The 13,153-nt window shown below is 31.8% G+C and overlaps 1 protein-coding gene across 2 annotated transcripts in view; it reads right to left on the bottom strand.

Annotated features, from left to right (window-relative positions):
• The window catches only part of Bmpr2 (bone morphogenetic protein receptor type 2), a 169,191-nt gene that overhangs the window by 73,820 nt on the left and 82,218 nt on the right, over positions 1–13,153 (bottom strand). For both annotated transcript variants that reach the window (XM_026405344.2, XM_026405345.2), the window contains exons 2-3: positions 8,027–8,197; positions 6,993–7,163 (exon numbers count right to left, since the gene is read on the bottom strand). In XM_026405344.2, coding sequence (XP_026261129.1) covers positions 6,993–7,163; positions 8,027–8,197 — 342 coding nt within the window. The remainder of the gene's footprint in view (positions 1–6,992; positions 7,164–8,026; positions 8,198–13,153) is intronic.

Raw genomic sequence — 13,153 nt, 5'->3', positions numbered from 1 at the left:
TCAACATATAGGTTATAGAGGTAAGAAGGCTGCTAAGTCTGGTTGTGACTGTGTAAGTGAATACTTGATAAGAAAGATGTCATTCCAACAAAAAGCAATGAATGGATTGAACTCAGGAAGTAAACTGTTCAGCTGAAAACAATAGGGAAATGATTGGGATTTAACAGAGAACATTAAATGCCCTTTGCTATTCCCTAGAATATAACCTCATTATGTGGCCATTAAACTTATAACCCTTTTCCTTACCAGTAATAAAACAAGCTATAACAAGTAGGCTTGTTTGGAAATGAGATCACATAATAGCAACTACTTAGGAAAAGTTTCCTATATTTCGCTTTAACTTTAAAAGTTGAAAACTGATGATTCCTTTTTGAGGTGGGGATAAGGGGAACTAAATATGAATCAAAATGAAGGAGTTAATAATTAGGTTTTTTTTGTTTTTATCTGCACTTGCTATTCCATAAACTATTTTGCTGCATTTGCCCTTTTAGTTGAAGACAACAACCAGCTTGCCTCCCTCCCTTTTCCCCTCCCTTTCTCCTTCCCCTACCTTTCCTTTAAAAAAAAAAAAAAACCAACAAAAAAAAAACCCTTTATTTATTTATTTATTTTTATGTGGTGCTGAGGACTGAACCCAGGGCCTCGCACGTGCCAGGCGACTGCTCCACCACAGCCCTCCTTTTTTTAAAATATATTTTTCATTGTAGATGGACACAAACCTTTATTTTATTTATTTATTTATTTATTTATTTATTTATTTATTTATTTATTTATTTATTTATTTAATGTGGTGATGAGGATGGAACCCAGAGCTTCACATGTGCCAGGCAAGTGCTCTACCACTGAGCTACAACCCTAGCTCTCTCTTTTCTTCTTGTATCCAGGGGTGCTTTACCACTGAGCTATATCCCCATCCTTTTTTATTTTTTATTTTGAAACAGGGTCTCAATGAGTTGCTTAGGGTCTTGTTAAGCTGCTGAGTCTGACTTGTGATCCTCCTGTCTCAGGCTCCTGAGTTGCTGGGATTACAGGTATGAGACACCATGCCAAGTTCTTTTTATTTTTTATTTTGAGACAGTTGCCTAGGCTGGCCTTAAACTTGCAATCCCTCTGCCTTGGCATCCCAAGTCAATGGGATTACAGGTGTTTGCCACTGAGTCAAGCAGTGACCAGCTTTCAAAAACTACTGATCCACTGTATGGATCTATTTAATCTTGACAGATTAAAAAGAAAACATTACTTCCCAGCACTTGATAATATTTCAGAATTTACATATTAATTAATACATATCCCACAAACATTTATTGCCCTCCATGTTCCTAACACTGCACTAGTCATTATGAAGACAAAAGGGCATTTTAAAAAGTCCTTATCACCATGCACTTCAAAGTTTAGTAGAAAAGGTAGGTAAAGAAACAATTAAAAAAACATGTTAAAATTTATATGTAATACCTGCAACTTATTTGAAAATGTTCAGAAAAAATAATAAAATGTATATGTATCTACAGGGTAGAACAATGATAAGAAAATAAAGCAAAATGCTAGCAAAAGGTAAATCTGGGTAAAGGATAGTTCTTTGTACAATTTTTTGTAACTTTATAGAGCTTGAAATTCAAATTTTAAAAAAAAATTAAATTTTTGCAGGAAGCCTAATATATGAACACTTGACACTTACTGTTGTCTACCAATAAAATGACAGGCAAAAAGTTAAAGAAAAATAAGGTAATCAGCTCTGCTTGAGAAATACAACCACTTCATTGACCATTTCTCCTGAATAGTAAACCTATTCATTAGGACAGAAGGGTTAATTTCTGATTGAACTACTTAAATATTAAGATGACATCTTAAAAGAATTTATGTGACAGAACTCTGAAAGTATAAAATATTGTACAAAAATGAGGTTTTATCATCCATCACAAAAATGATATGTGAGATGTGAAGCTAATGTTTCATTAATACTGTTCTCAGAAGATTGAGTAATGAATATTTTAGTACCTTAATTAAAGTATAATTTTCACACTATAAAATGAACATTAAATTTTTATTGAATGATAGATATTAAAGGTGTTTCATTAGGAAGAGTTGAACTTCAAAGATTTTGCAATAAACAAAAATTTTGCGTATTAAAATATTATTATTATTATCATTTAAAATGTAGATTCTGCAAACTGACAAAGGGGTTAGATGACCAGATTTCAGACTATTTTAAAAATCATTTTTCTCAAAGTTAGTTTGTTTCTTTATTCAAAAATAATCATTAAGAAAATAGATATACTAAACCTGATTCAAACATTACACAAAACATACACGCATTGGTACCCTATAACAGGCACAATATAAAACAAATTAAATTTAAAAATTCTTAAATAACAATACTATAAACGGACATTAAATATAAGACAACTAAAAATAACAAACATGAATCTAATAAAAACTGAAAATCATTTTGTAAAATGCTCTCAGTAAAGTTTTATTTTAGTAATACTACTTCTGCTAGAGATATGATGAAATGTGCACTTTCATACATCACCGATGTATGTGACTATTTCAGTTACCTGAAAAGCAATTTAATGATATATGCATAACTTTAACACTGTTACTTTTGGCTACAGAAATACCAATTCAGGGAATTATAATGCTACACACAGCTGTACATACAAAGATGTTCACTGGAATAGAAAACTGGAAATAAGCCTAAATGTCCAAAAGCAAGAGAAGGGACAAGGAGAATATCTAGTTGATTTGAAATACTATGTAACTATAAACTAATAACTGTGAAACATAATAATCTGGAAAATACTTGTTTTGTTAAAAAAAAAAGCAAATGTAAAATACATACTACTAATACAGCTATACAAAAACTAAAAAGAAAATATTGGGAAAAAATATTGAAAATATTAGCAATGATCGCATATGGGTGTAGAGACTATTGGAAATTGTTTATTTCCTTTCTACTTATGTCATTTTTCTTTTTCTCTTTTTTGCTGCTGTTGTTGTTTTTGAGGTGGGGTCCTAGGTTCCTGAGTAGGTAGTACCACAGGCATATGGTCATTTTTCTATTTTTTTTCAAATTAACAAGCAGGTGATACTTTAATTATATAAGTAATACACAAATATATGCCCATTTTAAAGACTCAACCAATTAAAAAGTGTAGAAATATGTATCCTTTCCCAATAGTCATCCTACATTATTCTTCTTCTATTTCTGATAACTTTATGCTATGTTTTTAGTAGTTTTAAAATATATACACTTTTAAAATAAAATTTGAAAGAAGAAAAAAAATCACCAGCACCAAACTTTTTACTTATTATTATGTGGCCATGAACAAAAAGCTCTGCTTCTTAATTTTATGTTTTAGGTTTTTTCTTTAAATTTCAATATTTAAAACTATTTTATTATTTTGGTTAAACACTTAGCACTTGCAGGCTAAATGTGATTATTTTTAGTGTTATTTTACTTGAAATTAATGCAAAAGCCAATATTCACCTTGTTTGCTAACTTCAACTAACTTGATTTTGTTGCTGTTGTTTAAAGAATAAAATACATAAACTGTGCTAATGCTCCCAAATTAGAGCACTTTAAACACTCTGCCTTTTTCTTGGGAATTAATGATTCCTAGTTGGCAATACTCATGCTTTTAAATCAAGATTACAGAAACCAAGATCCAGGTAGTAATCTAAAATGTAATATAAATGTAAAGATCTTTGAGGAAAATGATATACAAATGTACTTCACCTCTTTCATCTAGGCAGATGTACAAATGAAAATTAGAGGAAAATTAATGTACCCAATTCAGAATAATCTCCTAATAAAAGATAACGGTCAGAGCTGCAGTTGTGGCTCAATGGTATAGTGCTTGCCTAGCAAGTGTGGGGCACTGGGTTCCATCCTCAGTACCACATAAAAATAAATAAATAAAATAAAGGTATTGTATTCATCTACAACCAAAAAAAAAATGTTTTTTAAAGCTAATGGTCTACATAGAGAAATGTTCTACTGCTTTCAGTTTAGTATTTCATCAATAAATCAAATGAAATAATCCCAAACAGAAGGTCTTTATACTCACCATATTTGTTGACTGAGAGAATTCTTACAAAGTGCTATATTTCAATTTTAAAAAGCTTTAACATTTTTCAAACTTTTTATTTGAAAAACTTAAAACTTACAATATATTTTGCAAAAATATGATGAAGAGTAAACAAACCTTAACACAGATTTACTCTTTGCTATCATTTACCCCCATTTGCTTTATTATTCTCTTTCTCTACACACATACACACCCATGCATATTATGTTTGTTTTTTAATCATTAGATGGTAGGTTATATATATCATGGCCCTTTATTTTTTAAATACTTCTTAAGAATATTTTCTAAGAATATGATGTATTCTTGCAAAACCATAGTATTGTTATCAGCTTCAGTAATTTAATATTTAAATAAACTGTTCTCTAATCATCCATTTTTGTCAACTGACCCAACAATGTCCTTTACCATATTTTCCCCATTCAGAAGGACAATTAGGTGTACTGCTTATCTGTCAAGTCTTTTAAATCTCTTTTAATGTATACCTTTTCCACAGCTTTTCTTTGTCTTATATGACAGAAACAATTTTAAAATATATAACCTCCCCCGACTTTGGAAATAGAGATTCAGGATATCCATTCTTGGCCAGAATATAACATTATAATAATGTTGTATCCCCTAAGTACTGTGGATGTCCATCTGCCCTTCATTAATTATGTTAATTTTCATGACCTGTTCAAGGTGTCATCCAATTTCTCCACTTATATATTCTGAATTTTCCCCTTACAATTATGTTGGAGACACTTTTAAACAATACAAATATCCTGGTTCCTCATTAAAACTCTTGATTTACAATCCTTTGATAACCCTTGTGTGATTCTTTAATTATTTTTTTTTAGTTGTAGATGGACAAAATACCTTTATTTCACTTATTTATATGTGGTATTGAGGATCAAACCCAGTGCCTCACATGTTCTAGGCAAGTGCTATACCACTGAGCTACAACCCTAACCCCAGATCTAATCTTACTGTGATGGTTACAGAATGATGATTTGCCAACTCCAACACTCCTATATTTACCAGTTAGCACTTGACATTCTACACATGAATTCATTTTCCTTCCAATGGTTTATAATTCATTACTATATTTAATTATTTTAGCACTAAAGTCGCCCCAGATTTAGCCTGTGGAAGTTATTTCAAGCTGGCTCTTGCATTCTTTTTTTTTTTTTTCATGATGGACCTTTATTTAATTTATTTATTTGTATGTGATGCTAAGAATTGAACCCAGGGCCTCACATGTGCCAGGCAAGCACTCTACCACTGAGCCACAACCCCAGCCCTAGCTCCTGCATTCTTATGATAGGCTTATCCATTATATTTGGGGGCAATACTTTCTATTTCATGCTTGTCTTAAACTACTACCCTGCTCGCATCCTAGAATAAGTTGTTCTCTCAAGGAGCCCTAGTTCTTCTAGTGAAGGATAGTATTAGAGACAAAAATATGGCCATTAAACATTATTACTGCTACTGGGGTACTTTAGCATTTTGTCCTTTTTAGCAATGCTTTATATGTAGTTTGAGAATGTAATTCAGGGCTTTTGTGTAGCATGTGTGAAGTCCCGGGTTCAAAGAAAGAAGGTCAAGAAAAGAGGGAAAGAAATAAAAACAAAGAAAAAAATAAAACAAGAAAGGCAGAAAGGGGACTAGGGATATAGCTCAGTTGGTAGAGTGCTTGCCTCACATGGGTTCAATCCCTGGGTTCAATCCCCAGCACCACACACACACACACACACAAAAAAAAAAAAAAAAAAAAAAAAAGGTAGAAAGAGAGTAGAAAATAGAAAAGTAGACAAAAATAGAAAAGTAGACAAAAACAGAAAAGTAGACAAAAACAAAAAGGTCAAAAAATTAGTGTGTATATATAAATAAATTAATACACATTCGAATATATACAAATATGCATATCTATTATACAACCATGTATATATGTATTTAACATACCAACAAGTATAGTTTAAAAGTCCTAAGTCCACATCAGTAACCAGAATTATAATCTATTTGCACAGGCTTCTCTTCTGTCTTCCCCTGTTTGGTAACTATTTATCCCTATTTCTTCAATAAGAAACCTGGCTCCCAAGAACACTACTGTATATATTTATAATACTACAATACACCTACACTGTTTCAGAATTGCTTTGATTATACTACTAAAACACTAAAAAGAGTTCAAGATTTGTTTAATTCTCCTCTTAGCCCTTCATATATCATCTTCCCCAAAAGAGTATGTGTGTGTGTGTGTGTGTGTGTATATATATATATATTTTTTTTTCAAATAATGTTTTTGTAAGTTATTTATATTAGTTCCTTTTCCCTTTAAAATGATTTAATTTTTTGCATATAATTTTTCTGCATATGTAGCTAATGACATTATACCAAAAGTAAAAACTACATAGGTAATTTCCAATATTAACTAGTTATAAATAATAATACCACAATGAATAACTATGTCTATGTATTTTCATACTACTAATGATTTATCTTTTCAAATAAGCTTCTAGAAATGGGAATGCTGGGTGGAAGAGGAAAACACCCATGTAATTTTCTGGGATTTTGTGGGGAGTCAAGAGTCTCTCTAGGCTGACTTTAAACTCCTGGGCACAAGTGATGCTCCTGCCTTAGCCTCCCAAGTAGCTGCAACTGCAGACACTTGCCACTTAGCCCAGCTACAGTTTCCTTAGTATTGTCAAATTCCCCTCCTTAGGAGTATTATATTTTGATTCAAACTTATTTGATAATATACTGATGTCTTGCCAGTTCTGGTGCATCTCTGAATTTCAAGTGTTAGCCATATGTCATTTTAAGATGCTGCAAGTCTCCCATTCCTATCAACCCTGAATTTTTATTTTATATTTTCAAAATCTCTGGAGAAAGGAATTACAAAGATAAGTTACTCTAACTACTTACTGATTGGTGTTGTGTCAGGAGGTGGAAAATTCTCAGTAAAGTTGACATTACATAAATCTGTGCTACAGCAGCAAAAACGGTATGTTCCATTCTGAATTGAGGGAGGGGTGGTAGTTACTACACATTCTTCGTAGTGACACTCTTGAGGATCTCCAATGTGAGACCAACATCCTGTAAACCAGTATTAATAAAAACAAGTTAGGAAACAATTTGACAAAACTAAAAGGAAAACAACAAACTAAGAAATAACTGCAATAAATCTAAGAGTAAATATAGAAGTTATGAGACAGTCTTGCAAATCAATAAAAAGACAAACAGAAAAATGGCAAAGGAAACAATGGACATTTCATGGGGGAAAAACATGAACAAAATGTTTAGTTGCATCATTAATTTAAATATTATTAAAACCATAGTAAGGTAACCAATTAAATAGTTCTAGACTTAAAAAATAACAATATGCAATCCTAACAAGGATTCAGTAACACAGACACTCTCATACAATGCTAAAAGGAATGCAAATGATGGCATTTTTAGAAAGCAACCTGGCACTTTTTATACAGAGTCTTTAAAATACTCATATATTTTTTTAAATATTTATTTTTTAGCTTTAGGTGGACACAATATCTTTATTTTTCATTTTTATGTGGTGCTGAGGATCGAACCCAGTGCCTCACCCATGCCAGGCGAGCGCACTACTACTTGAGCCATATCCCCAGCCCTTGATGTGTTTTATAATCTAACAAATCTACATGAGGGAAACAATCAGATACAAAGATTTATGTTCAAAATTGTTACTGCAACAGTATATATTACAGTGAAAACAATGTCCAACAATAGAATGATATGTAAGTAAATTGTGATACATAAAGAAAATGAAATATTATATAAAGGTTAGAAATATTTTCAGGGAATACTTCAAGACATACTTTTAAATTTATTATTTTATGAAGAAGATCTTAATCTATTTTTATAACATTTTTAGATAAACTTCAATTGTATGAAATTCCATGTCAGGTAAGAAAAGCATTACTTGCCTTGTTTTACAAGATTTATGTCCCCTTTTGATTTTTCCCAAAGGCCATAGCAGGTGCTACCTTTTGAGCATAATATTGTCCCATTTTCATGAGAGATTCGACTCTCGCCTATCCCAAGGTCTTGTTGATATGGATCTTTAAATGCACATAGCCGTTCTTGATTTTGGGAAGCTAAAATAAAGACAATAACAATGATGAATTAATTTTATTATAATCTCTATAAAACATTATATAAAAGCCAGGTTATTTCAATGACATAATTTTCCCTACTATAACCTCCCCTGACTTTGGTAATAGAGATTCAGGATATCCATTCTTGGCCAGAATTCAAATTCAAATTCAAATATTTTATTTTTAAATTTTACTTTATTTGATAACTTCTTTCTGCTAATTAATTAATTTGTAACACCCAAGCAAGAAGCAAATGTGAAAAAAAAAACCCTCATTTCCCAAAAGCAATCTTCTTTTCCTCAGATTATTACACTGCTCTTTCTTCCATTAAATAATTTGGTGTCCAAACAAGGAAATATCATCAAAGAAAATGTCCATGCTCTAAAATGATCTTTAAAACAAACAAAAAACATGGCTGAGACATAGTTTGGCAATAGAACACTTGTTGAGCATGTACAAGGCACCAGGTTCAATCTCCAATGCTGAAATACACAAACTTACAGGCCTAAAATTTTTGGAAAATTCTACAATACTCATTTTGATCATGTTTTATAGTGTATTGCAGAAAGTTAAATTATTAGGCATTGTATACTAAGGAATGTAAAGAATGACTATAAAATGGGCATATGGTTTCTTTCTAGAGTGACATGCATTTCAAAATTAGATAATGGTTACACAATCTATAAATTTACTAAATAAATAACATGGAATTGTTCGTGTAAATGAGTGAATCTCATGGTATATAAATTAAACCTTATTAAATCTGTTTATAAAACTAAATCTACTAGGTGAGCAAGAAAAAAATTACTTTCCACTATTTAAAATATCAACAGCCAGAACTGCTCAACAGTTCTTCATACTGAAGGGACAAACTAATGTAAATTTAATACCAATTCATCTTTATCTGTGCACATAAAATAATTTAACTGATTTATATTCAATATTTGTCACACAACTTCCTGGCTAACAAATATTTATCAACATTGGTGAGAATCCCAAAGAAGTAAAATGTTATCAAATGCAACATTTGATCTTTATTTAGTTACTTAAAGTAGCCTTTGCCAATGTGTTTGATCAGTCAGAAGACTAATCTAATCCACTTGGCCAATATATTCCTCCTGGGATTCTGACTCATTCTATTCATTTTATGTATCTACTTGGTATGGCATAATTCACAAGAATTTTAGCAATGGAAATGATTTATTAAAATTTATTAAAATAAATGCTTCTGAATGAAACTAAAATTCTGGAGAAGAAATGAAAGTGTCTAAGCCAATATATATACATAAAACTGCTATATTTCCTATAATGGAAAGTACTTTTAGAGAATTGGGGTAAGCAAAAGAGTATTCACAAGTAATAGAGTTCTAGCCCTCAAGCATCTTACTTGGATAGACCAAATCACAGACAGTAATTAGTGAAAAACAAAAATGAGACTTGATTTGTATGTTTTAAAATCACTTTAGCATCTCAAAAAGAGCATTAATCTCCAGGATATATAAAAACATCAAAAAACTTAACACCAAAAAAACAAATAACCCAATCAATAAATGGGTAAAGGATCTGAACAGACACTTCACAGAAGAAGAAATACGATCAGTCAACAAATATATGAAAAAAATTATCAACATCTCTAGCAATTAGAGAAATATGAATTAAAACTACACTGAGATTTCATTTCACTTCTGTCAGAATGGCAATTATCAAGAGTACAAGAAACAATAAATATTGTTGAAGGTGTGGAGGAAAAGGTACACTCATACTTTGCTGGTGGGACTGAAAATGGGTGCAAGCAATCTGGTAAACAGTATGGAGATTCCTTGGAAAACTGGGAATGGAACCACCATTTGACACACTTATCCCACTTCTTGGCATATACCCAAAGGGCTTAAAATCAGCATTCTGTTGTGACGAAGCCACAGCAAGATTTATAGCAGCTCAATTCACAACAGCTAAACTATGGAACCAACCTAGGTGCCCTTCAACATACAAATGGATCAAGAAAATGTGGCACATATGCACAATAGAATATTACTCAGCCATAAAGAAGGATGAAATGATGGTATTTGCCAGTAAATGGACAGAACTGGAGACTATCATGTTAAGTGGTCTACGGCCATACCACCCTGAACGAGCCCAATCTCGTCTGATCTCAGAAGCTATCATGTTAAGTGAAATAAGCCAATCCCAAAAAAACAAAGGCAGAACATTCTCTCTGATATGTGGATGCTAACTGACAATAGACAGGGATGTGGGGATAAGGTAGGATGGAGTTTCACCTGTATTGGACAGGGAGGAGTGGGGGGATGGAAGAAAGGTTGGGGATGGGAAAGACAGTAGAATTAATTGGAAATAACTTTCTTATGTTTGTATATGAATACATGACTAGTAAAACATCATATCATGTACAACCACAAAATGGGAATTTATACTCCATGTATGTATGATATGTCAAAATACATTCTACTATCCTGTATAACTAAAAAGAACAAATAAAAATTTAAAATAAGTAAATAATAAAATAAAATAAAATCACTTTAGGTAGTCCTCTAGAAGTTATTTACTAGTATCAACTAAATAGCCAAAATATACAGTGCTACCTATTTATAAAAACAAATTCTAGGACATTAGTCTAATGATTCTACCATAGTTTTTTATCAAGTTGGTCCATACTCTAATTCTTTTAACAACAAGCTTAATCATATTTACTATATTATCTTTTCCATTTAACAATGAACAGCATTTCCTTAGGTTATCCCCTAATTGTCAAATTTTACCAAATTAATTATTACAAAAATTAAAACTAAATATATGTTTACATATGACACAAAGATTCAGTTATAAAATTCAACTACAAACAAAAAACTTACAAATCTGAAAGGTATCTATCCATGAGGCATAATTCCTTCTCCCTATCCTGCCCAGGTAAAAATCCTTCTTATTTCCTACTAGACATCAAAGTTATATAATATACTGTTTCTTTTAGAAAGTTTAGAATTTATGAATTTAATAACTTTAGTTTTCCACAACCAAGATAAACTTAATTCTATACCTTCTCCTCTTCTGCTACTTTCTTTGACTAGGATTTTATACTGAATATTGAGTAAGTAAGTAGGGATCGGACTGTACCTGGAAGCAGGTAGATCAAAACGTGCCTTATTCAAGAATAAAAAGAAAAGATATATCTTTGTAAAAGAATACATGAAAAATAGACACATATATAATTTTAGTGCCATTATTATATAACTTGGTGACAGAAATCTAAAGTTGTTATAGAACTAGACAAAAAATAAATCTGGCTGGGCATGGTAGCAGATACTTGCAGTCCCAGAGGCTCAGGAGACTTGAGGCAGGAGGATCACAAGTTTAAAGCCAGTCTCAGCAATTTAGCAAGGCCCTAAGCAAATTAGTAAGATCCTGTCTCAAAAAATGAAACGGGTTGGGATGTGGCTCAGTGGTTAAACGCCTCTGGGTTTAAACCCAGGTACCAAAAAGCAAATAAACAAAAAAACAAAGATAATCCAACCTCTCCTGTCTAACTACTCCCCACCCCTAAATAAATAAAAAAAAAAAAGCTACATTAATATTAAAGGTACAACTGGAGAGGACTAAATCATATCTTTTTTTTTTTTAAAGAGAGAGTGAGAGAGGAGAGAGAGAGAAAGAGAATTTTTAATATTTATTTTTTTTAGTTCTCGGCGGACACAACATCCTTGTTGGTATGTGGTGCTGAGGATCGAACCCGGGCCGCACGCATGCCAGGCGAGCACGCTATGGCTTGAGCCACATCCCCAGCCCCTAAATCATATCTTTAACATCTCTATTTTCCTAAACTATTTTTCTTAAAATAATTTCAGTGCATTTCTAAGAAATTATTTGGTGATGAGGGCATCAGTGTAGGCCAATTATATTTATTATTTTTAAAATAATACTTTCTGGGCTGGGGTTGTGGCTCAGCAGTAGAGCACTCGTCTAGCATGTGCAAGGCCCTGGGTTCAATCCTAAGCACCACATAAAAATTTAAAAATAAAAGTATTGTGTCCAACTACAACTAAAAAATAAATATTAAAAAATAATACTTTCAAATTATGATTCTTAAACAACATAAAGATTGCAAAAACTTACTAGCCTAATCAAAACCAAGAAAAATTCATTTTGTAAACCAGTGTCTGTGGCTTTCTAAAAGCCATTTTTGGAATCAGTCTCAGACACATACCTATAATAAGGTTTTGAACTCTTCATAAATAATGTAGAAAAAGTAAGGATGAAATTAAGACTACAATTAGAAACAGTATAGTCTAGAAAAATTATATCATCACAGATTACATACAGAGACTGGTTATTTATATGTAGGTAGTCTAAATTTGTCAATAACTAGAAAAATTTTGATTAGACATATACTGTCAATTAATTCTTTTAAGGGACATATTTAGCCAATCAGTGTTTAGACATGGGTCTTGAAAAAGAAATTATTGGGTTTTTGTTTTTTGTTTTTTGCAGTAGTAGGGATTGAACCCAGGGCCTTGTGCAAGATAGGCAAGGGCTGTATCACTGAGCTACATCCCCAGCCTTTTAAAAATATTCTTGATTGATTGATTGATTGACCAAGTGATTTGAGAGAGGGTCTCACTAACTTTCCCAGGCTGTCTTCAAATTTGTAAGCCTCTCTTAATCTCTATAATAGCTAGGATTACAAGCATGCACCACCATGCTCATGTTCTTCTAATTTTTAACAGGTGAAATTTGGATATAAACATTAAAACAATTTTGTTGAGCATAACCACAATAAACTGGAAATAATCTCAACCAAACTGCTGATAAAGGCATTGTCACAAAAGACTATGCTGATTGTACTTAAAATCTGTTAATTTATTGTCTGATGCTCCTAGAAATCCAAACTTCTTGGTTAACATATAAGGGTTTTCATAATCAAGACCCAATAGTGCCACAAAATTA

This window comes from Urocitellus parryii, chromosome 1 (genome assembly GCF_045843805.1).
Source record: "Urocitellus parryii isolate mUroPar1 chromosome 1, mUroPar1.hap1, whole genome shotgun sequence".
Lineage (NCBI taxonomy): Eukaryota > Metazoa > Chordata > Mammalia > Rodentia > Sciuridae > Urocitellus > Urocitellus parryii.
The sequence above is the reverse complement of the archived record's forward strand: the minus strand, read 5'-3'. Positions and strand labels throughout refer to the sequence as shown.